The following is a 26,850-nucleotide window of genomic DNA, read 5'->3' as shown; positions in this document are numbered from 1 at the left end:
CAATGATTCTCAACCTTTGAAGTACTGATTACAATAAACTTTGGCACTTATTATTTGTTCATGAATTATACCTTTACTCTGTGAAGATAAAGTCAAAGAACCAGTAATGTTTCACAGACTTTAACATTTAATTCCAAAAATGTAATGTATTTACAGGAAGATAAAAAAAAAAGAAAATTAGAAATGTAGAACTGTCAGGACAGAAATCCAATTGTTAGATTGTACTTGTCTTTGTAAAATCTTGTATGCACAGTTCTTAGGTAGTTCCTTGTTCTTTTTCCTCTCAATGATCACAGTTAACACCATCAGTTTTGGTAATGGAGGGTTATGCAAATGCATTAACACAATACTATACCCCTGCTCATTTTCTTCTTCTTCCAGTATAGTGTTTTAGCTGTTCTCTCATGAACTATAAAGCTGACAAACCCTTTGGTTGTGTACTTCCTACTGACTCCCATTTGTTGATATAAGGAAAGTTCACTATAGCCCATACTCACATATATTTTTGAAGTTTGATAGACCTTGTAGTCTGGAATGTATTATAAATACACTGAACAAGATAATGGTAAAGCTAAGGCCTGATGTGCCCTACAGTTCAAACCATTTGAGCCTGAACCTTGTTTAAATCGTGGCAGCATTCTGCCATTGTATCTCAGATTTTTATTCTTTAAAACTTAATTTTATTTTGTACGTAACAGCAGAAATAACATAGAAAATAATCTAATAAATGTACATTTATAGTAAATCAATAATATCCCTAAAATCCAGTAAAACACAGGCACTTGAAGGATACATAGCAAAAGTTCTCATAATTCAAAACACTCTGCATTTTAGCATATATTATGTTGAGGGTATGTGAGGTTATATCAGGTTCTACAGATGAACTGTTGTTCAAACTGTCAACTTGTAGAAGGTTTTGAAAGTTACAGAGTAGCAAAAGGAAAAAGCAGGAAAACAAACCAAACAATATTTTACTGCACACAGTAAACAAGAAAAAAGATGAAAAAGGAAAAAATGAATAGTCAAAATTTTGACTTTGACCTTTTTGAAAACATTTGATGAAAAATTTTTTAAAAAATCCTTTCATACTCCATGAAATGAAAATAACTTTGACATTTTGAATTTTTTGTGAATTTTTTTCCTGTTTTTGACCAAATCTACTTACATTTTTATGTAATGTGAGATTGTTTTGAATTGTCTTTGTATTACATTCTTAAAGAATTTGTGTTTCACTAGATTTAAGGTTCTAATAGGTCTTTGTTCATGTTAATTAGAAATGTGGTTTAATTTGCCATTTTCTCAGTTATTACTGCTGTTCTATTAAATTAAATATTTTAAAACTTTACACTAAAAATCGCACTTCCACACACTAAGCTAAAGGGCCTGATCCTACAAACACTTAAACGGGTGCTTCATGAGTAGTTAAGCGCATGTGTAACTGAGTGCAGGATGGGGCCCAATGCCCCAATCTGGCAAAGATTTAAGCACCTGCTTAATGTTAAGCACCTGAGTTGTCCCACCTGCTTAAGTCTTTGCAGGATTGGGATCTAACAATCTGTGCAGTATTTGCAGATAGATTTTTGAATATGTATGTGACCACGCTGGCAAATAAATAGCTGGTGTGTTTTTATTTCTAACTGTGCTGAAATCTCAGCCTGAGATTTGAACATCAAGCTGTTTGATTCTAGTTTCTTTCTCCTCCCCGTGATTTGTGCATTGTTAGTCTTAACAAAGATACTGCAAGCCGTATTCTTCCCTCAGTTACATGTGTGGTGGGGTTTCATAGGTGTAATTGTGAACAGAATTTGGCATTGCCACTGAAACTCAAATTACAATACTTTTGATGATGCATGAACAGTTATACAATCCAGTTTCCTCTTCCAGAGAGCTACTGGCTCGGCAGTGCTAACAGGAGTTAAAAAAATAACGCCAACCTATTTGTCACTAATGTAAACAGATAAGACTCAAGACACTGAGGAAGCAGATGTCTTGAGCATGAAGTTTTGGATTTTTATATAGATATATATATAGATATAGATATAGCAACTTTTCTAACTATAACCAGCAGAGTCATTTTTCTAATTATAAATTATACAGTAAAAATAATTATTTGTATATTTTAAAACATATTAGACAAAAATTATCTAAATATGTTTCCTTTGATAGACCATATTGGGCCATATTCACTGCTGGTATAAATTGGCACAGCTCCACTGAAGCTAAGAATGTGGCCCAGTATTATGTTACACTGAAAAACTTGAGTACAGTCATTTTTAAAAGACCCCCATTTTAAACTTTAATGGACTATGAAGAGGAACATTTTGTTAACCAGGCTGAAAGACTAAACAGGAAATGATAAATATTAGACTAAACAGAAAATATGAACATGCGTACGATATTAAATCATCTAGTTAAACTTCATTCTAATATTACTGTACTGTAACATAGTTGTTGTTTATAGATGAAATATTTATATATCCCTGGATTTTGTATTTCTAGCATGGTCATAGAATCTAATAATAACATGAAAAGATTAATGTGATTTGTGGGAAACAATGATTAAAGAGATTAGGATATAGTGTGGTTACTTAATTTTGTTTAATGATCATTAAAGCTTATATATATTTGTCACTTGTGTTATGAATATATATACCAGGGTATGGATCTGTTTTGCATTCAGCACGACATGTATTCAGTGTCTGGAAATGCAAAGCCATTGCACATTTTTTATTGGTAGATTCATTTTAAAACACTTGGTCCTGATCCTGCAAACACTCATGCAAATACTTGACCCCAAGCACATGAATAGTTCCATTAACTTTGACAGAACTTCTCTTCTGAGCAGAGTGAAGCACATGCATAAGTGTTTTCCCGATCGGGGCCTTAACTCTCTTTTTCTGGGATATGACTTGTCAATAGTCAAGAATTACAGGCCGGCTGCTTATTCATTAAACTAGCCAGAACCAGCAATGGTCAGAAAGTCTTGCTGAAAACTCCATCCCTCCTTTTGTGATGTCATAGACCTCTCCTCCTCATGGTCTGCTACACCTCAGCTTTGGGCCAACCTGCTTCCGCAAGGGGTTTGTTTGTTTGTTTTTTTTCTGGGATGAAAACTGTTTCAAGCTTTACTTGCACTCTAGTTTCTAAAATGGGGGGGAAGTTCAGCAAAGGCTTCCAAGGGACAAAATTGCACTTATTGCAATGCAGCTCTGCCATTCACCCTCCACCACAGGTTCTTAATTCAATCACTTCATCAGCAATCCTTTCTGTAGAAAATATTGCCTTTGATCTTATATTTCACAACACTAGTGCTTTGGTTCAGAGTGTGTTGCCAATCTTTGGATTATGACAGTGTTACAACCCCCAGTAAGACAAACACAGGCATTCTTGGTTTGTCTCCAAAGCTCTGTTCTTTGTCATGCTAAAGGCCACAGTGAGCTAGAGCAGAGACTGAAAAATATAAATAAATCCATTCTGCAAATTTAACTTTCATTAAACCAAAAACACCATTAATAATTTGGCCCACGTACCTGTACATTGCTTCTAATTACTGTATTTACTCCAATTCACAGAGCATAAAGTGCAAAGCAATCATTTATATGCAAATATCCAAGAGGAGCAAATTAGAAAAATATATTTCTCAAAAAGTAATATGTTCATCTTTTGCATTTGGAATTTTTTAAAATGAGCCTTTTATTTGTTTCATACAAATATAAATATTTTCATATAATGCTTATTTTTCAGTAAATTAGATATGGGACAAATTATCTGTTAATCTCTGTTTTCTGAATTATTTACATTTAATTACAGAGATGCTCAGCAATGCCATTAAAAGAATAATGGAAAAGATCAGTTGCGTTTTCCATTATAAAATTGTTTTCTCAGGGGTTTAAAAGTGCAGTTGTAGTCAGAAAAGCGAATGTAAAAGTGACATTGTGAGGTTCTATATTCACTTTCAGTGGTTTCCTCAGATAACATTAGCTCAGTTCACCAATGAGCCCTCACACTTGCATACCCCAAATTCCCACTGAAATAATATTTGAGCCCCCAAATAATGGTGGTATTACTATATTTTGGGCTTCAAGATAACAGCTTTATTAGCACTTGACAATTTCAAAACCGATGTGTAAAGATTGATTAATCTTAAAAGTACCCCAGTGAAGAGTGTAGATAACCACTCAGAAATGTTGGGCTACAAGTCTCCACTGTAGGCTTCTAAGACACAGCATCTAAACCTGGTGAAATCTGATATTGTTGAGGTATTACGTGAAATACGAGACTGTTGAATTATTTGAATTATTTGGCAGTCATCTTTGAAGAAGGCAATATACTATGTATTCATGGTTCATTTGCCTGTGAAGTGAGGAAAGAGAACCATAATGGTGCAAGGGATGTGGTTTAATTAGGCCTCAGCTTTATTATTTAACTCATCTTTCAACTGTCTGGCAATAATTCATACTGTGCAGGTCAAGATTCCTTCCTTAATTGTTTCTACCTGGTGAAGTGCTGCCAGCAGCCCCCCACCCCCCAGCTCTACACAGTTGGTGCTAGCTTGTTGGTGAGACCCCCTCTGCCCTTTCCTCATATGATGGTAAAGGGGCTGATATCCTCATTTTACCAGACATTCGCATGCCCAAGCCCATTCTCCAGCTTCTTCAGGAGATGCCTTTCCCTAAGTCTACTTCCAGTTCTGGCTTATCACAGAACCAGACTCCCCTATGGACCAAGCACCTGCACTGGATACTTGCCACAAGGAGGCACCAGCAATAAGCTTGACTGCCTCCCACTGGGGGAAAACACCTACACTCACGGTTTGCTTTGGGCCTTGCTGCTCCTCTTGCTGCCTCTGTTGTGATCCTGGGGTGATTCCAGTCTGTTCTCACTGGGACCTTGCTGGTCATCCTGAGGCTCCTAGGGATCCCTAGCCCCACGTGTGAATCATAGAATCTCAGGGTTGGAAGGGACCTCAGGAGGTCATCTTGTCCAACCCCCTGCTCAAAGCAGGACCAAACCCAACTAAATCATCCCAGCCAGGGCTTTGTCAAGCCTGACCTTAAAAACCTCTAAGGAAGGAGATTCCACCACCTCCCTAGGTAACCCATTCCAGTTCTTCACCACCCTACTAGTGAAAAAGTTTTTCCTAATATCCAACCTAAACCTCCCGCTCTGCAACTTGAGACCATTACTCCTTGTTCTGTCGTCTTCTACCACTGAGAACAGTCTAGATCCATCCTCTTTGGAACCCCCTTTCAGGTAGTTGAAAGCAGCTATCAAATCCCCCCTCATTCTTCTCTTCTGCAGACTAAACAATCCCAGTTCCCTCAGCCTCTCCTCATAAGTCATGTGCTCCAGCCCCCTAATCATTTTTGTTGCCCTCCGCTGGACTCTCTCCAATTTATCCACATCCTTCTTGTAGTCTGGGGCCCAAAACTGGACACAGTACTCCAAATGAGGCCTCACCAGTGCTGAGTAGAGGGGAATGATCACATCCCTCGATCTGCTGGAAATGCCCCTACTTATACAACCCAAAATGCCATTAGCCTTCTTGGCAACAAGGGCACACTGTTGACTCATATTCAGCTTTTCGTCCACCGTAACCCCTAGGTCCTTTTCTGCAGAACTGCTGCCCAGCCATTCGGTCCCTAGTCTGTAGCAGTGCATGGGATTCTTCCATCCTAAGTGCAGGACTCTGCACTTGTCTTGTTGAACCTCATCATATTTCTTTTGGCCCAATCCTCTAATTTGTCTAGGTACCTCTGTATCCTAGCCCTACCCTCCAGCGTATCAACCACTCCTCCCAGTTTAGTGTCATCTGCAAACTTGCTAAGGGTGCAGTCCACACCATCCTCCAGATCGTTAATGAAGATATTGAATAAAACCGGCCCCAGCACCGACCCTTGGGGCACTCCACTTGATACCGGCTGCCAACTAGACATGGAACCATTGATCACTACCCGTTGAGCCCGACCATCTAGCCAGTTTTCTATCCTCCTTACCGTCCATTCATCCAGCCCAGACTTCTTTAACTTGCTGGCAAGAATACTGTGGGAGACTGTATCAAAAGCTTTGCTAAAGTCCAGAAATAGCACATCCACTGCTTTCCCCTCATCCACAGAGCCGGTTATCTCATCATAGAAGGCAATTAGGTTAGTCAGGCATGACTTGCCCTTGGTGAATCCATGGTGACTGTTCCTGATCACTTTCCCCTCCTTTAAGTGGTTCAGAATTGATTCCTTGAGGACCTGTTCCATGATTTTTCCAGGGACTGAGGTGAGACTGACTGGCCTGTAGTTCCCTGGATCTTCCTTCTTCCCCTTTTTAAAGATGGGCATTACATTAGCCTTTTTCCAGTCATCCGGGACCTCCCCCGATCACCATGAGTTTTCAAAGATAATGGCCAATGGCTCTGCAATCTCATCGGCCAACTCCTTTAGCATCCTCGGATGCAGCGCATCTGGCCCCATGGACTTGTGCTCATCCAGCTTTTCTAAATAATCCCGAACTACTACTTTCCCCACAGAGAGCTGGTCACCTCCTCCCCATAGCTGGTCACCTCCTCCCCGTGTGGTGGGGGATTGTCCCTGGCCATGTGTAACCATGGCAGGCCCCTTTGCTGCCTCCTTACAGCAGCTCATCAGGCAAGAGAGGTGACTCAGGCCAGAGGGACAGGGTTTATATGCCCTGCCCCAGGTGTGCAGGGGCCAAAGGCTCACTCGAGCCCCACTGGGCTGCCACCAGCTCAGGTGATGCCTTCTTCCCTCCCAAATCCTGAGGAGGGGGGACCCTTAAAGGAGCCACTATCTTTTTTTTCCTGCCAGTCCAGACAGCCCACCTGCCTTGACAAAATCATTTTGCTGATCTCCTGATCTGTTGACCTAAAGGGTTGACTACAGTTTTTTCCAGTGAATAGAGCTTCCAGTGGAAGGAATTTTGGACTATACTTTTAACTAGATGAGGGATTGGCAACCTTGGGCACATGGCTTGCCAGGAAAAGCCCCTGGCTGGCCGGGCCGGGCCGGTTTGTTTACCGGCCACATCCGCAGGTTCAGCCGATCACGGCTCCACTGCCTGCAGTTCGCCGCTCCAGGTCAATGGGGGCTGTGGGAAGTGGTGTGGGATGAGGGATGTGCTGGCCGCCCTTCCCACCATCCCAATTGGCCTGGAGAGGCGAACCGCAGCCAGTGGGAGCCACAATCAGCCGAACCTGCGGACACGGCAGATAAACAAACCGGCCCGGCCTGCCAGGGTGCTTACCCTGGTGGGCCATGTGCCAAAGCTTGCCGATCCCTGAACTACATGTTAGATTGTAGGCACACTTTTGGGCATATATGCCATGTGCAAAGTCTGATCGGCATGTATGGGTTTCCATGTATTGAAGTTTGAGTGTAACAAAAGAGTTTGCATATGTGCAAGCAGGGTAAGTGCCCTTTGGCACAAACACATCAGAACATTTAGGTTTGTAAGCATGTTGTGTTGTGGACTGTGTGTGTGTGTGTGTGTGTGTGTGCTTATTTTTTATTATTGATGATAAAATTGAGGAAATTAAATACAAAAATGTGCTGAAATAAGGAAATTCAGAGTTTTCATTCTTACCTTAACTGAGAATAAAAATTAAAAGATATATATTCTATACAAGGTCACCCTCTGTTCTGAGGGCTCAACAATAATGTTCAATAATTTAATTCTGTATCTTTTGCTTCTGACAGGCTTAAATTAGACTTGTATTGTTTCATTTATTTTTTCTGTGTAGTATATTATATAGAATTAAGAGTCAGGAGTGGGGTCAGAGGACTGAAGGTGGTTTATGATCTCCCTGTTGCATCATTTGGTAATTCAGCAAGCAGAATAGGGGAAGCTAGTGAAAAGGACATCAATAGTAATGTTCTCTAGTTTTTTAGATATATGATATTACAGACTTAGGGAAATCTGTGAGGAAGCACAGGAAATGTCGGCTGTGGGGGCTGCAAAATACTTACGGGACTCTAGAGCAAACAATCTAATTAACTCATGTCCCCTATTTAGTGCCTGAACTCAGAATACATGTTCTGCACACTACAAGAGCAGAGGCTTAAACATGGTACCTTTGGTGTCAACACCAGTCTCCCGAGGGTAGCTGAAAGGAGGCTACCTTTTGGCCAGGATATGAGGAGCTGTGCTAGGCCCATTTCTGCTAGAGGTTTTATAATTTGTAGTAGTGCCTAGAGAGCCCCAGTCAGATCAGGACCCCATTGTGCTAGGTGCTGTGGAAGCACATAGTAAGTGGTGGTCCCTAACCCGAATAGCTCTTACACTGATAAATGCAACAAAAGCTCCTTTGGACTGTTCTGGGTTTCAGGGTAACTACACTTGCATCCTTCCTCTGTGGTGCACTCCAGGAGAGCCCAGTCAGGTCTCAGGATTCCAGTTGTCACGTGTCTGTGGGCAGGGCCCTTGTCTCACTCCCTTCTGATTGGGGTTTTAAGCCCTTCTGCCATACTTTGTGATGTCCCAGCAAGCCAGTCTGCCTAAAGGCCAGCCTCTGTGTGTTGCCATCCCTCTGAGGGCTAAGAACAGCAGTTACAAGTCACCACACAGCTCTTTCTCAGCAGAATACATTTATTCTTAGGGTAAAGCATCACGGAAAAAACATATATAAACCAATAATAGTTCCTACAAGCTTACTAACAAACATACCAGGAATTGCCCACCTTCCTTATGGGGCCCTCGTAGGCCAACATATCGTCCAACCCTTCCTCAAGGATTGTTCCCCCTGCCCAGACAAAAAAATCCTGCCTGCAGAATCAAAATGGAGGCCCTGTGTGAGTTCAAGCTCACCCAGAAGACCTTTCTTTGTCTGTTAGGGCTTGTACACACTAGCGCTTGCTTTGGTATAACTTATGTTGCTTAGGGGTGTGGAAAAGCTACCCCCTCCCTGAGAGACATAAATTACACCGATCTAAGCACCAGTGTGGACAGTGCTATGTTGGAGGGAGATGCTGTGCTTGGGGAGGTGGAGTAATTGTGCCGATGGGAGAGCTCTATCCCATCGGCACAGAACATCTGTAGTAGCAGTTCTACAGTGGCACAGCTACATTGGTAGAGCTGGACTGCTGTAGAGATTCTAGTGTAGACTAGCTCTCTGTCTCTGGAAAACCCAGTCTGAACCAATATATGCAAACCACCCCCAGGGTGTTGAACCTCTCTGGAGGTGTTTACAATCCTAGGGATAATCACCCACAGACACACACACGTTTTTAACTCCAGGAGGAGTTGTGGTAAGCATCTTTCGTGGAGCAGAACACAATCATACAGAAACCATTCATAAATGTAATGCAATGGTCCCCAAATATACTGCATGGTGTTGTAATATCTGTCACGGGGGGCCTGTCCCTAATAGCTCTTACGCAGATAAATGGAATATAGGTTCCTTTGGGCTAAATTTTCTGATAAAGTAAGGCTCTCTAAAGGGTCTTCATTTGTGTAGCAGACAGGGCAGGTTTGGGCATTGGGGAAAGCAGAAGTAAGGGGCAAGATCAAAGCAGAGTGGGCAGTGACTATATACATCAACATAACAGTTTCCTGTGTGTGTTTGCGATGCAGCAGTCCTAAATCTCTGTAGTTCTGAGATTACAGTAGCCCCTGTCGAGTGGTTCTGCTGATACTCTGGAGCTGGAGGCAGAATTTTGCTCCCAGTACTAAAGTACAACACATTTACTGAGGCTGGGCGCATGGACCAGGATATGCCCCTTTAGCAGGGGCATAGGTGGCATCACAGACTTCTGTGTGTAGCTACTACTCATCAAGAATAAGTGGCAGAATCTGGCCCATAGAACACATAATCTTTCTTGTTCCTATTCTATTATGTAATCAGTGTATACAAGTACACAGTGTGCTACATCTGAAGAACCTAATTTTAGTTATGGCTAGAGCACAGCATGTATTAAACTATGTACCCGGATATGGTTGTCACAGTATGTTTTATCTTAACAGTAATTAAATAAGAGTGTAATCTGTCCATCAGCTGATATGCATATTACATCCATAGTATGTCTTTTACTACGTTAAAAAGAATGTTAAGGACGCAAAGTCAATTACAAAATTAGGAAATGTCAGAAGTAAGGATACCCATGTAACCTTAACTTGCCCCCTTGTGCATTATGATAGAGTCTTTAATTACATGATCACATACTATTTTTTTCCACAGGACCCCTGTCTCATTTGGTGCACAGAATGATGGTGCTCACTGAATGAGTAACTATTTAATATATCTTTTTATCTTAATAATTTAATGTGTGACCCAGTCATTATTTACTATACATTAACAACACTATTAATTTGCTCATTGGCTTTTCTATACTGCTCTGTTCATAGTATCTTAGTGCTGTTCAAACACCAATCAATTTATCTTCACAGAGCCCTGTGATATGAGGTAGCAGTATTACATCTGGGGAACTGAGGTACTGAGTTAAAAAACAAAATTGTCAATAGCATCAATTAATTTTGTGTTCTCAATTTGCAAAGCCTAACACCTGATGTTTCAGAGCACCTATATCTTATAGTTCTTTATATGCTCAGAACAGAGCTCTTACTTATCTCAGTTTCAGTTCTGAGTTCTCAGCACTTCTGCAAATCCAACTTCAAGTGTCTGAAGTTGGGCACCTAGAACTTGAAACACCCATGCCCACCTGTGGAAGTTTTGGTTTATGTAACTTGACCACCATCACACAGGAGCTCTGTGGCAGAGGCAGAGACTCAGTCCAGTTCTTCAGGGTGGAAACCAGCTGCCTCAACTATGAGACCATCCTTTCTCTTCCTGCCATCCCCTGCCTCATTCACTACACACCTTCCAATTTCTGCAATAAATGAAGCTGAGGTCCCATTCACTACTCACCCCGATTCTTCTCCAGAGCATGTCCACCCTGTGCACCGAATGAGGCAGGAGTCCTGTGGGGGGAAAAGTATGTAATTAAAAACTGTACCATAATGTAGGCACCCAAAGGGGCCGAATTAAAGTTGGAGAGACAACCTTAATTCTGGGATTTCCTGACTTCTGAGTGCTGGACTTTGCAACATTAATGTTCTTTTAATGTAGAGATTTTTATATGTAATTTTCCAAAATTGAAAAAATAAATTTTTCATTATGTGGAAACGTGTCCCCCATACTGATCATCAGCAGGGTTGGGAACTTTAGATCTGCAACGCCGTCTTTAGCCACATGAGCTAATGGAGTAACTGGTAGCAGAAGGTGCTTATCTTTTATGTGGACAATGCCACTCAAGAGGGATGGAGCCATAGACTTTGCCCATGGGTTTCGTAGCTATTGGCTAGATGGTAAAGGAATAAAACAAGATGCCATAAAATATTTTTATTTTTTCCCTCAAAATAGAATTTCACACTTTGCCCCACTTCCTCCCCCAAATTACACTGGCCTGGGGCCCAAGATTGGTAGCATCTGGTCTTAATGACAAATTGAAGGTCTGGTATCTCATGAATTGTCAGGATTAGAAATGGCTGTTTTATACAGTATCTCCTTTCCAAAGGGATTTGTTTCTAGCCTGGGTGAATCACAAGGTTTCAGACCTTAAAATCAGATGATATGATCTATATGAAGTGATTTTAGATAATTTTAGCAGTTTCCAAAATTTATTATAATTTTTCTCTTCCTATGAGGCCTGAACAGTTGGACTCATGGCACAAAGGGAGCCTGGATTCACAGTTGGAAAGGTATGAAAAATAGAATCAGATATGAACAATAGTGGCCCGCCAGTGAAACTATTCCTAAAATATGTTTTCTGTTGAATAATTTTGGCATATACAGAATACAGAGTACAGTGATGTGATATGGGATGACTAATTCATATCTTTGCCAATAATGAGTAATTGCGTCATCTCAAACTTATGTCAATAAAACCATAACACACACAAGATTATCATGTATTCCCACTCTTCCTCTCTGGGTAAAATCTCCTGCAAATGGTTCCTTTAAGTACTATATCCACTTTAGCCTGTGAAAATACTACTGTACTCTGTTCCTAGGGAAATGAACAATATCAAACACATTTTGGAGCTATATTAGGTGTCTGTAATTGTATAGAAGACACAATTCCAAAAAATGAAAATAGAAATGAGCTAATCTATAGCTGCTTCGTAGAAGTGGTACATATTTAAAGGAGAAAGTTGGAAAAGAAACTGTCAAGATAAATTCTGTAATGTTTAGTACAGACAGCACCTTGACCAGTATAAGTTGTTGTCTAGTATGTTGTTAGATTGTTGATCTGACTTAGAGGGCTAGCAGGAAGTTCAGTCCTGCCTGTGTGTATTGGAGTTGGTACTTGTAGTGTTCCAGTAAATTTCTGTGATTCTATAAGTTCGTATTACAACTGGTGGTGGCAGCTTCAAGATGACAAAGGCATTTTGCCTGAGAAGAAATTTGCTGGTCAAGCAGATGAGATTGAAATCTGAGAGTACTTGACAGACTTTGAGCTGTTGCTCTCTGTGAACGAGTGAACTGATGAATAAGCAGCACAGTACTGAGCAGTGTTTTTGGATGGTAATGCCAAGGCATGTTACCAGCTGCTTCCCTGTGCAGATCATGAATCATCTAGACAGTTGTGCTAATAGTTACATGACCATTAGAAAGGGGGATTGGCCCTTTGGAAATACTAGAAGGAATGTTAATCCAGGAGTAGGCAGGACTGAATTATTTGTGTACACTAAGGAGACTGTTCAGTAGGTCTTTCCCTGAGCCATCATGTCAGGGGGTGGCTCAAGTGAAACAGAATTTGTGGTGCCAAATCTGGAACTAGCAGTACAGGGAGGGGCCTATGGCCAATGACAAATTATGAGAGAATCCTAGGTGCAAAGTCAGTTTATAAATGGTTTAGCAAGGGAACATCATAACTTTCTGGTGAAAGAAGATACCATACTGGATAAACCTATGGACCACATTATACACAGAATTCAAAATGTGGAAGCAGAAATTGGGGTTTCCTTAAAGGTGTCAACTGTTAATTCCCAGCCTCAGGGTGATTCCTTTATATCAGATGCAGCACTTCAAGCAATTATTGTTAGGGAAGTGGCTAAAAAATTTCAAGGCACGGGTGTAAACTATTCACAGATGTCTTCTGGGTTATATGAGGCAAACACTGAGGAAGCTCAACAAGTATCCCAGAGGGATGCAGAAGAGGATTTGGAAGTACCACAACAGGTTTCTGTGGATTGTAAAGGGAGATTGCCTGTGGAGGAGGAATTGCCATCGTATTTTCAGGACCTCAACATGCTGCTATCTTCAACAGACTGACTGTCCACAACAGATAGGCTGACATACAGGACATGAACGCTGCATTCGCTGATAATCTATATCCAACTACAAGTGAAGTGTCTGACTGAATATAGGACTCAAGTAAGGAAATCAATATGGAAACCTGTGTGGATGCAGACTACTTGGCTTCCTAGGAGTTATTGTTTAGATTCTTATGTAACTGGGGGAGGCTATAATGTTTAATATAGACAGCACCTCTACCAGCTGATATGCTATATCTTAGTGTTAAGTTGTTTTCTTGTATGCTGTTGTTCTGACCTGGGAGCAGGGAAGAGGGAGGTTAGCAGAAAGTTCAGTCCTGCCTGTATGTGCTGGAGTTGGTACTTGCAGTATCCCAATAAATCTCTGTGATTCTATAAGTGAGTATTACAATACCATATATTTCAAAACTTTTCTGTTACTAACACCACCTTGGGTTATTTAAACATCAGAGAGGTGGTTTTTTATTTTTTCATTTACTTTTAATCATTTATACTCTCCCTTTCAAACATTTTTGTATTTTACTTGGACATTGAAACAAATTTGGCATGCAGTCACCTCTTGCTTATTAATTACATATTTTAAACTACTGAACCAATTAGATTTGTGAAAAGTCTTTTTAGAAAAAAGGGGCCTACACTAAATATTCACCTTGTCTGTCTAAAGTCAGCGGAAAAGTTGTTAATATTTGGAGCTTCCCTTTAACATGCTGAGGCTGACATAAAATCAAAATGACTAGACAAAGAATCACAGAAATGTAGGGCTAGAAGGGACCTCAAGAGGTCATCTAGTCCAATCCCCTGCATGGAGGCAGGACAAAGTATGTTTAGATCATCCCTGACAGGTGTTTGTCTAAATTGTTCTCTAAAACCTCTGCTGATGGGGATTCCACCTACTTGGAAGCCTATTCTGATGCTTAATTATGCTCATAGATAGAAAGTGTTTTCTAATATCTAACTTAAATCTCCCTTGCTGCTGATTAAGCCAATTATTTGTAGTCCTACTTATTGATTCTAATCCCACTGGGTGACCCGATTTACGTGACTGGAAGGGAGAAAACCATACTACTACTACTACTTAGCTCCAGAGTGAAGTTTTGCCACCACAAGGAAAGCAAAACTTACTAAGCTATTTTCATTATCCAAGATGAGTGAAATGCAATGTATTAAACACCTCCCCCCATCCCCCTTTTTTTTTTTAAACAACTGCAGCTTTAAAATATTCCTGACTTGTGTAGCTCTAACACAGACATGCAAACACATGAGAATTGAGAACTCCTGGTCTTGTGGATAGGTTGTTTAGGCAGCTCGAACCAGCTATTCTGACATAGTAAAAGTAATTCAGTTCCTCTTGGATCTAAACAACCTCTTGGTTCTAAAGCAATACAAATGTACATTTAAAAATGCATTTAAAATTAACTTTTCATTCCAGTACTGCTTTGCTATATTGGAATGATTTCTCAAATATGCTGTAGAAAGGTTAAAGCAAAGCAGCTCCCTTGGCTGTGGAGCCAGGAAGGAACTTGTCTTCACTTCTATTAGTAGTATATATTATCAGACAAATATCTCATCAGCTGTAGAAAGAAGCAGAGTTGTTAGCTACAGCGTGAGGCCCTTTCACCTAGCCGGACAGTGTGCTTCTTTAATAGTAGAAAAATAACAGCCCAATCCTACTCCCATTGAATTAAGCAACAAAAAGTCCTATTGATTTGACTAGAGCAGGATTGGGCCATAATGAGTACATTAATCATGCCAGTTGTGGATCCTAATTATATTGTTGTTTTTTTTAAAATTATGTAAATAACTTGTGATATTCTTGGCTGTGTGCATGTAAGTGAAGGGACCCAGATGAACACTTTTGCAAATTGAAATTAATGAAAAATCTCCAGTTGAATCCAGTGTTTGCAAGACCAGGCCTTCTGCGACCTGACAGCGGATGGAGGTTATAGGAGACTGGTAAAGAGAGGAGATCTGTGACAAAGGTTCAGACAGATAATCTTGCAGTGGGGGGTCTCCAGAACACTTGTTTAATAAGGTGAAGAGAAATAGGAAGCAGCAAACCCTGTTCTCGCTCAAGCTTTAAGATATGGATAGAAAAAACAAAGCTGGAAGGAGCCTGAAACTACAGGACAATCGGCATGAATGGGGTAGAGGAGTAGTTGTTGACTATCCAAGAGGTCATGAGGTACAACATTTAGTCATGAGGGAACTTTCAGAGATCTTTTTCTGCACAGGTAGTTTGGTATTTACGATACACTTTTTTCTTTAATTTTTTAATAGTTTCTTGAACTGTGATACTGTAACCCTGTCTCCTCCAAAATTTTACCACAAATGTACCAGTCTGTGTATATGCATTCTTTAAATGCAGGAGAAAGGAGAATAGAACATGTCACTAAAGCCACTGTTTGCTACAAAAATATGACTGCCATTTTATGTGCAATTTTGCTGAAATCAGATCGTTTCATGCCAGAAAAAAACCTTATGTAAAAATCTCAACAAGCTTAATGGCATCTTTAATAGAGAGATGTATCCTTTGGAGACTATGGGCCCCATCACATAATGCCTGCTTAGAAATAGGGGAGAAGCTATTTTGCAATATGAAATCTAATTTACAGAAGTAGCAAGGAATCATACAACCTTTCATACAATATTTGGCATCGTAAAAATTTTTTTGGGTGTCTGTGCATCTTTAAGATGCAGCCCCGAACTCTCAGCCAAGAGGGTGGAGGGCTATGGTGGATTTAAGCCATTTTTGCACCTTCCTGATCCCGGGTCAAGCTGGGGGCTGGAGAGACACCCTCCCTCTGAGTAACTTGGACAGCCCTGGGACCCAGTTACAGCAGTCTTCCAGGGCTGCTCTCCGAGCTACAGAGCTGCCCAGAACCTCCACAGTGCTTCATGCGATGGCCCTGACCTTGTTACTCCCCACTCACCCTCAGCATGCCCCATAGGCCAGGGCTTGCAAGGGCATCCTCAGGAAGCAGCCTTAAGGCTTTTTGGCTTCATTCCTGCACTGGGGGAATGCTCCCTTGGTTGGATACGGGGCTCTCAGGGACCCTTTATGTAGTTCCAGCCCCTTTTCCTGTGTAAAGGGAGGAGTGTGAGGATCTCACCCTTGGTATCAAACCCTAAATATTAGATTTACCGACTGCTTAAGGGGCTGTACTGCACATGGCTCTGTTACTGCTCAAAGAAGCAGGAATCTTTGGGGCAGGGGGAACACACAATTAACTAGAATCAAATTCTGTAGCACTCTGATTATACGTTTAAACATTTTACAAGGGAAAGTGCACGGTGATATTAGCAGAGACACTTTTACTTAACTATTGTTAAAACGGAGGTGCTGCACATGGACAATCCAATTACGGTACCTGACTAATCTATTTGTAGGATGTGTCAGTTATTCTCTGGTGGCTGGGTTTGAGATGATAAGAAGGGAGGGCTGGACACCAATCCAATCTTTAAATGAAACGTCTCTTTTGGCTGGTTTTCCCCTCCCATGTCCTCTTCACATTCCATCACTTAGCAGTAACTGAGCCCATGGCAAGGATGAGTAAAAACCATAAACCATTTTCCCCCCAGTTTCATTGTTTTCTTGTTCATGTCTTTTTGGCTCATGACCCTAGAACCATTTCACCCCCAAGAATAAAAAAGCTTGAGTGTTAAACCATAGTCTGTTGTTGCTCTGAATTTGTTGAGTTAGCTGAAAGAGGAGGGCAGTATTTAAACTGTGTGGCCATAGGCACATCAGTTTCTGGACATTTAATGTTATGTTACCCTGTATAGTTAGTTTAGGCCCAGATGCTCTTGGATATTTTTGCCCCATTAGGAAATTAGGAACTTAAATACTTTTGGGGCTCTGGGACTAAGCGTCTATTATTTAGGTGAAATTTAACACTACACAGAACAGCAGCACGACATGTATAAATACTTGTAACTTTCTCTTTAATTTGTGCTAGTCTGAAACAGGAATGAATTGTCCCGGCATGTGTATTCAGGGTAACAAAAGGCTCCAAATTTTTATATTATACTTTTACTGGGATGGCCTTGTAAAATCACTGTGAGAACAGACCAGCTGTGGTTTCAAGATAGTTTTTGAGACTCAATATCTAAGTCTGTTTTTGAAGGAACATAAATGCCAGATTCTATCCTTACTTTGTCTGTGAAATGTAATGAATGATAACTGGAACAGCTGGCATTAGAAACAAATTGGCAGACTAAAATATATTTATTGAATGCATAAACATAAAGAGAGAAGCGTATAATAGTCAAGTGTGCCCATTTACCTATTGGCAAATGGTTTCAATTAAAAAAAATTGTCCATTAGTATTCAGCATGCAAAAGCTGAGAAACAAATGTATTAGAATAATTAGCATCATTAGAAAGAAATAAACACAAAATGAATTTAACCACTGATTTTACCAGCATTATATAACAACACTGGCATAGTGACTACATTAATAATGCAAGCTTGCCTTCAGTATGCTTAATCTTTTACTATGAATGCCAGGGATGCCTGAAATTAACCTAACCAAGGACCCACATTGGTAACTTGGCTGGTATGTGAGGGGCTGGATTAGAGCTGCCCTCCTCTTGCGTGTGTATGTGTGTGTACACACACACACACACACACACACACACACACACACGCAAGAGGAGGGCAGCTCTAATCCAGCCCCTCACATACCAGCCAAGTTACCAATGTGGGTCCTTGGTTAGGTTAATTTCAGGCATCCCTGGCATTCATAGTAAAAGATTAAGCATACTGAAAGATTAAGCATATATATATAGCTATGACCAGTGGAAATTTCCCTGCGATCCACTGCAGTGCTCCATGTAGAACTGAACATGGTCTGTAAGGGGGACTCGGACCAGTGATCAGTTAAGTGCTTCCCAGGGGGGTTGGATAGAGGACACCAGGGCCCGATAAAGAGACAGGAAGAAGAAAAAGCAGGGAGGGAGTTCCTGGGAAAGATTTGCAGAATCCCTGGAGATGGGGAGGCAGGCTAATCTGGCTGAGGAAAAGAGCTGGGGGAGGGGTAGCAGTGTCTCCTGTGGCTATCCCTGAAGAGGCAGAGCAGGCGGGCAGCCAAAAGGGAGGGAAAAAACCCTCCGGATTAACAGCTTGGGGAGGCCTCCAGAGGAGAAAGCCCTGTAAGGCACCACTCTGTAAGGGTGGGAAAGAGACTCCACAGGGCCCAAGTAGGGGTGAATCCTTTGCAGACAGTTACTTTAGATTTTGGAGTCCAAGTTTGAAGAGTAGCCCAGGTGGGGCAGAAGATTTTGTGTTCATTATTCTTAATTTGTTGGACACTATTGATTTGGACTTTCAGGATGCTATTGTGCCAATGAAACAAGCCCAGAAGGGTGGTGGTGTCATGAGAGAGTTATGGAGTCTCTGTTCAGGAGCTTTAAAGCCGAAGAGTGAGGTGGGACCAGCCAGCAGTTCCATGGATGGCTGCATGAGGTGCCCTGTAGGGACCAACTTAATTACATGTGGGACAGGGTTGTGCAGCCATAGAGCCTGCTACCTACTTATTCCAAGGGACTCCCTCACCACCACTTGCAAGCATAGTAAAGTCATAACTGTTTCCAGCCCAGCTGTCAAATGTGGCCTTTTAGAGGGGTTCAGTCTCTGAGCGTGCCTCCCTGCAGCATGGTGCGCCACTGCCATGCCGCCTCAGTGTCTCTGCAGCTTGCTGGAAATAATCTACTCACAGCCATAAGTCTTGAAAACAAGACTCCGCCTCTCTTGGGATCCAATTTATTCAGCATGGTCCAGCTCCCAAAAGAGCTTCCTTTTTGTTCACCCCCAGGTTTAGGGTTTCCACAGCCCTCCTTTCTGGGATTGCTTGGTTCAAGGCCTGGCGTACGCAGCTCACAGGCCTGCTCCATTAGTTCAGGGTTTCCACAGCCCTTCGTGTGTGTGTGTGTGTGTGTGTGTGTGTGTGTGTCCTGGCAGAGTCGTCCTCTTAGCGAGCTCTCCCTCATTGGGCTTGGAGCCTCCTTTTTGATTCACACACCCAGTCCTTTTCCCAGGTGAGCCTAATAAACAAACACCTGTTGGGGCCAGCTGTGGGAGAGAGGAGCCTTGCCCTTCCCACTCTCCCAGGCTCCTGGCTCCAGGCCCTTAAAGGAACAAAAACTTGGCTTTTTCCTATATCTTCCCCCTCCCAGACACGAACTGTTCCCAGGGACCATCTTCCTTTCACCCAGTGTCCATTTGGATTATTCTGGACACCTTGAATGGGATAACTGGCCTCTCAAACTACCTCGTTTTGACTTACAGGCCTGTTCAATGCATTGCCTGACACATTTCTCTACTTGAGTGTGAGGGAAGTTTAAAGTGGTCATGAGTCCCAGTGACACTTTGCAGCTGTCACTGGGGAGATGTGGAAGGGCCATGTATTATAGTTGGTTAGAAAATAGTTATTTTCCTGCAGAAAATTTTGACTCTTTGGAGAAAAGTAGGGTGAATATCGGGGAGGAGGGGAGGAATAATACTTTTTGTAAACATGGGATTTTTTTCAGTAAAAAATCAGTTTAAACTGAAAACAAAGGGGCTTATCAATAGAGGAGAAAGAATTCAAGAGGTTCCTAAGCTAAAGGTCTCAGGAGGCACCATGGCAGCATTTTCAAATCAAAATATTTTTGTTTTTGGGTGTTCAGTTTTTCAACAAAAAATCAAAACGTTCTGCAGCAAGCTGACACTTCTCATGAAAAATTTCATTTTGTCAAAATCCCAATTTTCCATCAAAATGTTTTGACAGAAAATGTTCAACCCACCCTACATATACCTTGATGTAAATCTCTTTTCTAACTCTGCCCTTCCAAGTGCTGGTGTCATGGGGTGGAGGATGAGAGCAGGGTGTTTCTCTCCAGACCTCGGTCATGAGAACTCTCAAAGCCCCATCAGTAGGAGCAGATGGGATGATTCCCTGCATAGCATCAGACCTGATGGGAGGATGCTCTCCACAGCACCCAAACTCCAGTGGGAAGGAAGAAACTAATCACTTTGTTCCCAGATAATTAAAGCAGTCACACCACAAGCTGGAGGGTTGAGCAGCCTCAGCAGTGAAATAAGAATATGGAGTTGCGACTCCTATCATTCACATATGTTGTCATCTTCTCCCCTCTTCTGGCCTCTCAGTTCCACAAGTTTCTGGTATGGAATTACTCTTCTTCCTTTTGACTTGAAGAACCAAGCTAACTTCTCTCTTAGACGTATTGGCCTGGCACTTGTCCAGCATCTGTGGCATTCTGGGGTTAACACTCAGAAGATAGCTAATATTTTAGACTGAATAGAACACTTAGGCATTAGAGTATCTCCTTGACTTTGTACAGATTGTGCGTATGCCTATGCAAATTGAATACATAGACAATATTATTTATATAGCTACACCACTATAAAAAGATAATGTAGGAAATCATGATGCAAGCCCATAAAAGGAAAACAAAGGAAGCAGTTTTAAAAAACACACACTGAAGATTGTCTTGCAAGATGAATTTTCTTTTAAAATTTGCATGAGCTTGGTAATGGCTCATTAAGCCTGACCATTAACCTTAGTTTGATGAAGCTGGTTTTTAAATTTCATTTTATCATCCAGCCTTAAAATCTCTGTGGTGTAAAAGTTATTATGAGCCAGTACTTCTCTTTTTATGACTAATAATAATGGTACTTAATACTTACTGAATATAGAACTTAACAAATTTAACTGATTAGTCCTCACTGCACCCCAGTGAGGTAGGTAACTAAGCATTAATGAAATGAAGAGAAAGGAAGTATTATTATGATTAAGTTAAATCCTCAAAGCCTTACTCAATTTTTACTCCAGGCCTGATTCTGATCTCATATCTGTGTCATTAAGGAACCACTCCTTTGATATCAGCAGTGTTACTGGTGTAATTGACATCAGAATAAGGATCTCTGTTCTTACTCAGGCAAAACTCTATTGAAGTCAGTGGGGCTTCTGCTTAAATAAAGAGTAAGTGTGAGCTTCAGGGTTTGGTCTTTTATTATCATTAGAAGGGGAAACTAAGGAGAAAAAGATGGGGATTTGCGCAATGGCACAGGAGTCATTTTCAGAGTCAAGAATAGAATGTAGTTCCCAGTACTGTGCTATCGTTCAGGAGATAAAATGGGGAATGTAAATAGTTCTTTAAAAGATTGACTTTTTGTGTGTCCTTTGAGATGGGTTTGTTACTATAACGCTAGCACAGATACTGCTGAGAAAATACAGCTAATTACCACACTCGTCTATGTATTACACAATATTTGTTTCAAATAATGGGTTTGTTGGATCTATTCCTATGCCTAATAATTTTATTTTTGCAATATCAGATTATACATAGTTCCTATTTTGAATACTGAGTAAAAATTACTAATCTTTTCTTTAGTCTGTCTTGTACTGAGATAGATTAAAATATTTGTTTAAAAAATTTTGAGTCGGGAATAATGGTTCCATTGTGTATTAAAGTGTTTCCCAAAGGCCTGCTTTCAGTGAGGAGAGATTAACACCTGATTCAGATTCAGACTATCACATTCATAGAGAGTATGTGGGTAGCATCGAGGGAGGTTTTGAGATTATGATCCTGTGCTTCGCACAATAATGAATTAGTTTGCTAGTATTTCCGATTCTCAGTTCGATCTCTGTCATGAGAATTTTAAGTTCTCCTATCTTCTGTTCTTATTAGTCTGTGTCATGAGAATGAGTTATTATAGATTTTAATTTGCCTTATATAGATTCCTCTTCTCATTATACATTCTTGTGATAATACCTGTAATAACAGCAAAAATTGGCACTTCATTAATCTATTCTCATGATAAAGACCTGAGATGAAAAACATGTATAATACAAACAATCAAGTCTCTAGACACACAGAAGATTTTAACATGAACAGGAAATGGCACAGTAGTAATCCTTTCTTATGGTAAAGGGCATGAAACACTCTAGACTTGTTCTTGTGATAACCCAAACATTGTAATTTTGTGGTTCATCTTGAACACTGCAGCAGGCAAAGCTGGAAATATTGCACGTAATCTATGGCCTTCCTTAGACAATACATATATAGTTTTAATCTAATTAGCCCCTGCATTTTAGGTGTGTTGTGAATTAATTAAATTTGAGTTAAGTATCAGAGGAGTAGCTGTGTTATCTGGATCTGTAAAAGCAGCAAAGAGTCCTGTGGCACCTTATAGACTAACAGACGTGCATGCATCCGACGAAGTGGGTACTCACCCACGAAAGCTCACGCTCCAATACGTCTGTTAGTCTATAGGGTGCCACAGGACTCTTTGCTGCTTTTACATTTGAGTTGTATGCTATATCTTTAAGGCTTTAATTTGGGTTTGTTTGTTTGTTTGTTTTACTGGCCTTCAGCATTGCAGGAGAATGTGTTGATTGGCTGTATAATGTTCTAACAAATGAATATCCAAAATACATGAGCATGTACTAGCTTCAGTAGAGATTTACGTTCAAGTAGCTGAGCATATTTGAATGTAAATTTTAAATGTGGAATGATAGATCCCCCTAGAACTGTTTCTCACCAAAATTTTATGAAATTGCATGCGAGAGTTTCAAAGTACAGAACTGAATTCAAAGGGTAAGTTTTTGATACACTATCTAGGAATAGCCACACTTCCATTATTATTAATATTTTATGTTGAAAATCTGCCAATAATAGGAGAGCTGTGGATAACTGAAAAGATACTATACTGAAAATGTATCCCAAGGTAATATCATTGTGCTCTTTGGAATTCTGCTTAGAAAAAACAATTTTGTTTATATCTCCCCACCTCCCCTGCGTATAGTCTTTGGAAGATCAAGTATGGGACCTGTTACGTGAAGCAGACAAGACTGCAGAGGAAAACCAAGAGCAAAGCCAAGTGTATGATGCCATGGCACAAACTCTGGGGGATGCCTGGGATGCCCTCATCGTTATGCTAGAGAAGCGAAGAGCACTTCTGAAACTTACTGCAGGATTTTTTGAAAATGCTCTGGAGGTTTGTATTTAAAATGAAATGCTGCTTAATTTGAAACAAATCCCAATTCCTCCAAGAGTTTGTTGCATTCTATTTCATAGAATCATAGAATCATAGAATTCAAGATCAGAAGGGACCATTATGATCATCTAGTCTGACCTCCTGCAAGATGCAGGCCACATAAGCCGATCTACCCACTCCTTTAGCAAGCGACCCCTGCCCCATGCTTCGGAGGAAGGCGAAAAACCTCCAGGGCCACTGCCAATCTGCCCTGGAGGAAAATTCCTTCCTGACCCCAAATATGGCGGTCAGCTGAACCCCGAGCATGCGGGCAAGACTCTCCAGCCATACCCTCTGGAAAAAGGTTAAGAATATCATATCATTGACCCATTGTACTATTTACCAGTGTGGCACTTAATTGACCTATTGACTAAGGCCGTTATCCTATTATACCATCTCCTCCATAAACTTATCTAGCTTAATCTTAAAGTCATGGAGGTCCTTAGCCCCTACTGTTTCCCTCGGTAGGCTGTTCCAGTATTGCACTCCCCTGATGGTTAGAAACCTTCGTCTAATTTCAAGCCTAAATTTCCTGACTGACAATTTATATCCGTTTGTCCTCGTGTCCACATTAGCACTGAACTGAAATAATTCCTCTCCTTCCCTTGTATTTATCCCTCTGATATATTTAAAGAGTGCAATCATATCTCCCCTTATCCTTCTTTTGGTTAAGGAAAACAAACCGAGCTCCTCAAGTCTCCTTTCATACAACAGGCCTTCCATTCCTCGGATCATTCTAGTGGCCCTTCTTTGTACCCGTTCCAGTTTTAATTCATCCTTCTTAAACATGGGAGACCAAAACTGCACACAATACTCCAAATGAGGTCTCACCAACGCCTTATATAACGGGACTAGCACTTCCTTATCCCTACTAGAAATACCTCGCCTAATGCAACCCAAGACCACATTAGCTTTTTTAACGGCCACATCACATTGCCTACTCATAGTCATCCTACGATCAACCAGGACTCCCAGGTCCTTCTCCTCCTCCGTTACTTCCAACTGGTGCGTCCCTAGCTTATAACTAAAATTCTTGTTAGTCATCCCTAAATGCATAACCTTACACTTCTCACTATTGAATTTCATCCTGTTACTAATACTCCAGTTTACAAGGTCATCCAAATCTCCCTGGAGGATATCCCGATCCTTCTCCGAATTGGCAATACCTCCCAACTTGGTGTCGTCCGCAAACTTTATCAGCCCACTCCTACTCTTGGTTCCCAGGTCAGCAATAAATAGATTGAATAAAATAGGACCCAAAACCGAACCTTGAGGAACTCCACTGGTAACCCCCCTCCAACCCGACAGTTCCCCTTTCAGTACTACCCTCTGCAGTCTCCCCTTTAACCAGCTCCTTATCCACCTCTGGATTTTCATTTCGATCCCCATCTTTTCCAATTTAACCAATAATTCCTCATGCGGTACCGTATCAAACGCCTTACTGAAATCCAGATATATTAGATCCACCGCATTTCCCTTGTCTAAAAAATCTGTTACTTTCTCAAAGAAGGAGATCAGATTGGTTTGGCACGATCTACCTTTCGTAAATCCATGCTGTAATCTATCCCAGTTGCCATCGGCCTCCTGCTCCGTAACCACTCTCTCTTTTAAAATTTTTTCCATTACTTTGCATACTACAGATGTTAAACTAACAGGCCTGTAGTTACCCGGGTCACTTTTTTTCCCCTTCTTGAATATAGGAACTACATTAGCTAATCTCCAGTCAAACGGTACAATCCCCGAATTTAGAGATTTATTAAAAATCATCGCTAACGGATGCATCTACTGATGCAAAGGGCCAATTAATTTTAAAAAAATCAGCTGCATTCTTGTTTTGGGGTATTCCAGGATGAAAATGAGCAGAATATTTAGAATGAATATCTGTAAAAATGTGATGTCTCTTACTAATGTTTTACTTTAAAAACTAGTAGTGGTAATGAAAAATAATTAAAAATTAGTCTGTACCTGTATACTGCACTGGGCAGGGACATGACCCAATAGATCTCTTTTATTGTCTAAGATTCAAATTATTTGACTCTTTGACGGCCAAATTCTGAAACCCATGACTCAAGGCTGTGCATTAGAATATGTGTTTGTGTAGTTATCATAGTTGTGCTTGCAAATAAGACAGTTGTCTGTCTAGCCATCTGAGCGCAAATATAAGAACCACATGCACAAGCATGCACACCAGCATAAAACCAGAGTCCAACTCCTGAAAGATAGGAGATTAGCAACAATTCTCTCAGTCCTATCCCTCTCCCAGCCTGCCCATGTCCCTGTATGTCCCACCCCTACTCACTTCTGCACAGGCAGCTGATGCAGGTTGGGACTCCAAACCCAGGGGTAGGTACACTTCCTGCACAGCCCACTGAATTCATCTATCCCTTGCCTTTGCATTTGCAGAGGAGTGGGCTGGATTTGCCCCAAAAGTTGAGTGCACAATTACATGGGGTTCTCAAGTCTTTGTTTCAAAGAGTTTACATGTGGCACAAGAGCAGGAGTGGGAGAACAAGGGTTGTTTTAATCCACCTTCTTGGACCCCAGATCCTGGGGCTGATTCTGTATTGTCCCAATGCCTGGTAGAAATTAGAACAGCAGCAAGACTGAGGCAAATTCTGCTGATTCCCAATAGTATCCACAAGCTATTCCAGCAGCATGGGACCAGCCAAATGCAGAGATGCCCAGGCCAAGTCCTAACATCAAGGAGCCAGGAAGAGATTGTCATAGGAGCCACTATGGTAACTCACCACCTTCATAGTGTCCCCCAGTGCAGGGGAAATCCTTAACAGACTGGTTGAGCTGCGTTTTAGGCTGCTCTGTGCCATGGTCTGGCCCATTATGTTTAGTCATGCCTACGTTAGACACAAATGTCAATTGTCCTATAGACTTAAACGACAATACTAGAATTTTATTTTTGAAATGTTTTTCTTTTAATGACAACATGCAATTCTGTGAAATATTTGCTTTATTGTGATAAAGCACAGACATTATCTCATGGATATTCTTTAATGAAAATCAAATTCTGATCCCAAATGTTGACGCATAATGGATTTGTTGTATAAGATAAAGATCATGAGTAAAAGGGTGGAATGTGAGAATAGGCAAGCAAAGCAGAGAGCTTAATTTTCATCTTCTTGTTTAATTTTATCATGGACTTCAGTGTCATCAAGGATATTGAAACCTAAGTGTGAACTTTAATGATTTGGTCTTCCTTAATTTAGCAATCCAGTTACTAGAGATGGCACAAAGCTGCAAAATTCAAGTCTAGATTTTGAACAACCCAGTGTCTGATGTGGTCAGGTCTGGGTGCTAGTCACACTTATAAGGATAGAAGTCATCTGCAGAATTCAGATTCTGGTCTGGGTTTGGATGCTGATCCAAAGTTCAGGGGTGTTCGGAGTCAGGGTATAGTAAGGGCTCTAATAATTACAACTAAGCATTTATCCCATTGAAGGAGCAGTATGACACCAGGAATAGAGCATACAATTAACCAAAAGAATAACCTGATGTAAGCTGTAATGTTAATTCAC

General features: G+C 41.0%; 1 protein-coding gene across 1 annotated transcript in view; it reads left to right on the top strand.

The window, feature by feature from the left end:
• The window catches only part of CCDC141 (coiled-coil domain containing 141), a 158,937-nt gene that overhangs the window by 4,941 nt on the left and 127,146 nt on the right, over nt 1-26,850 (top strand). The window contains exon 3 of the mRNA XM_045033130.1: nt 23,090-23,281. Within this exon, the coding sequence (XP_044889065.1) occupies nt 23,090-23,281 (192 nt within the window). The remainder of the gene's footprint in view (nt 1-23,089; nt 23,282-26,850) is intronic.

This window comes from Mauremys mutica, chromosome 10 (assembly GCF_020497125.1).
Source record: "Mauremys mutica isolate MM-2020 ecotype Southern chromosome 10, ASM2049712v1, whole genome shotgun sequence".
In the NCBI taxonomy this organism is placed as follows: domain Eukaryota; kingdom Metazoa; phylum Chordata; order Testudines; family Geoemydidae; genus Mauremys; species Mauremys mutica.
This window is presented reverse-complemented; position numbering and strand designations above follow the sequence as displayed.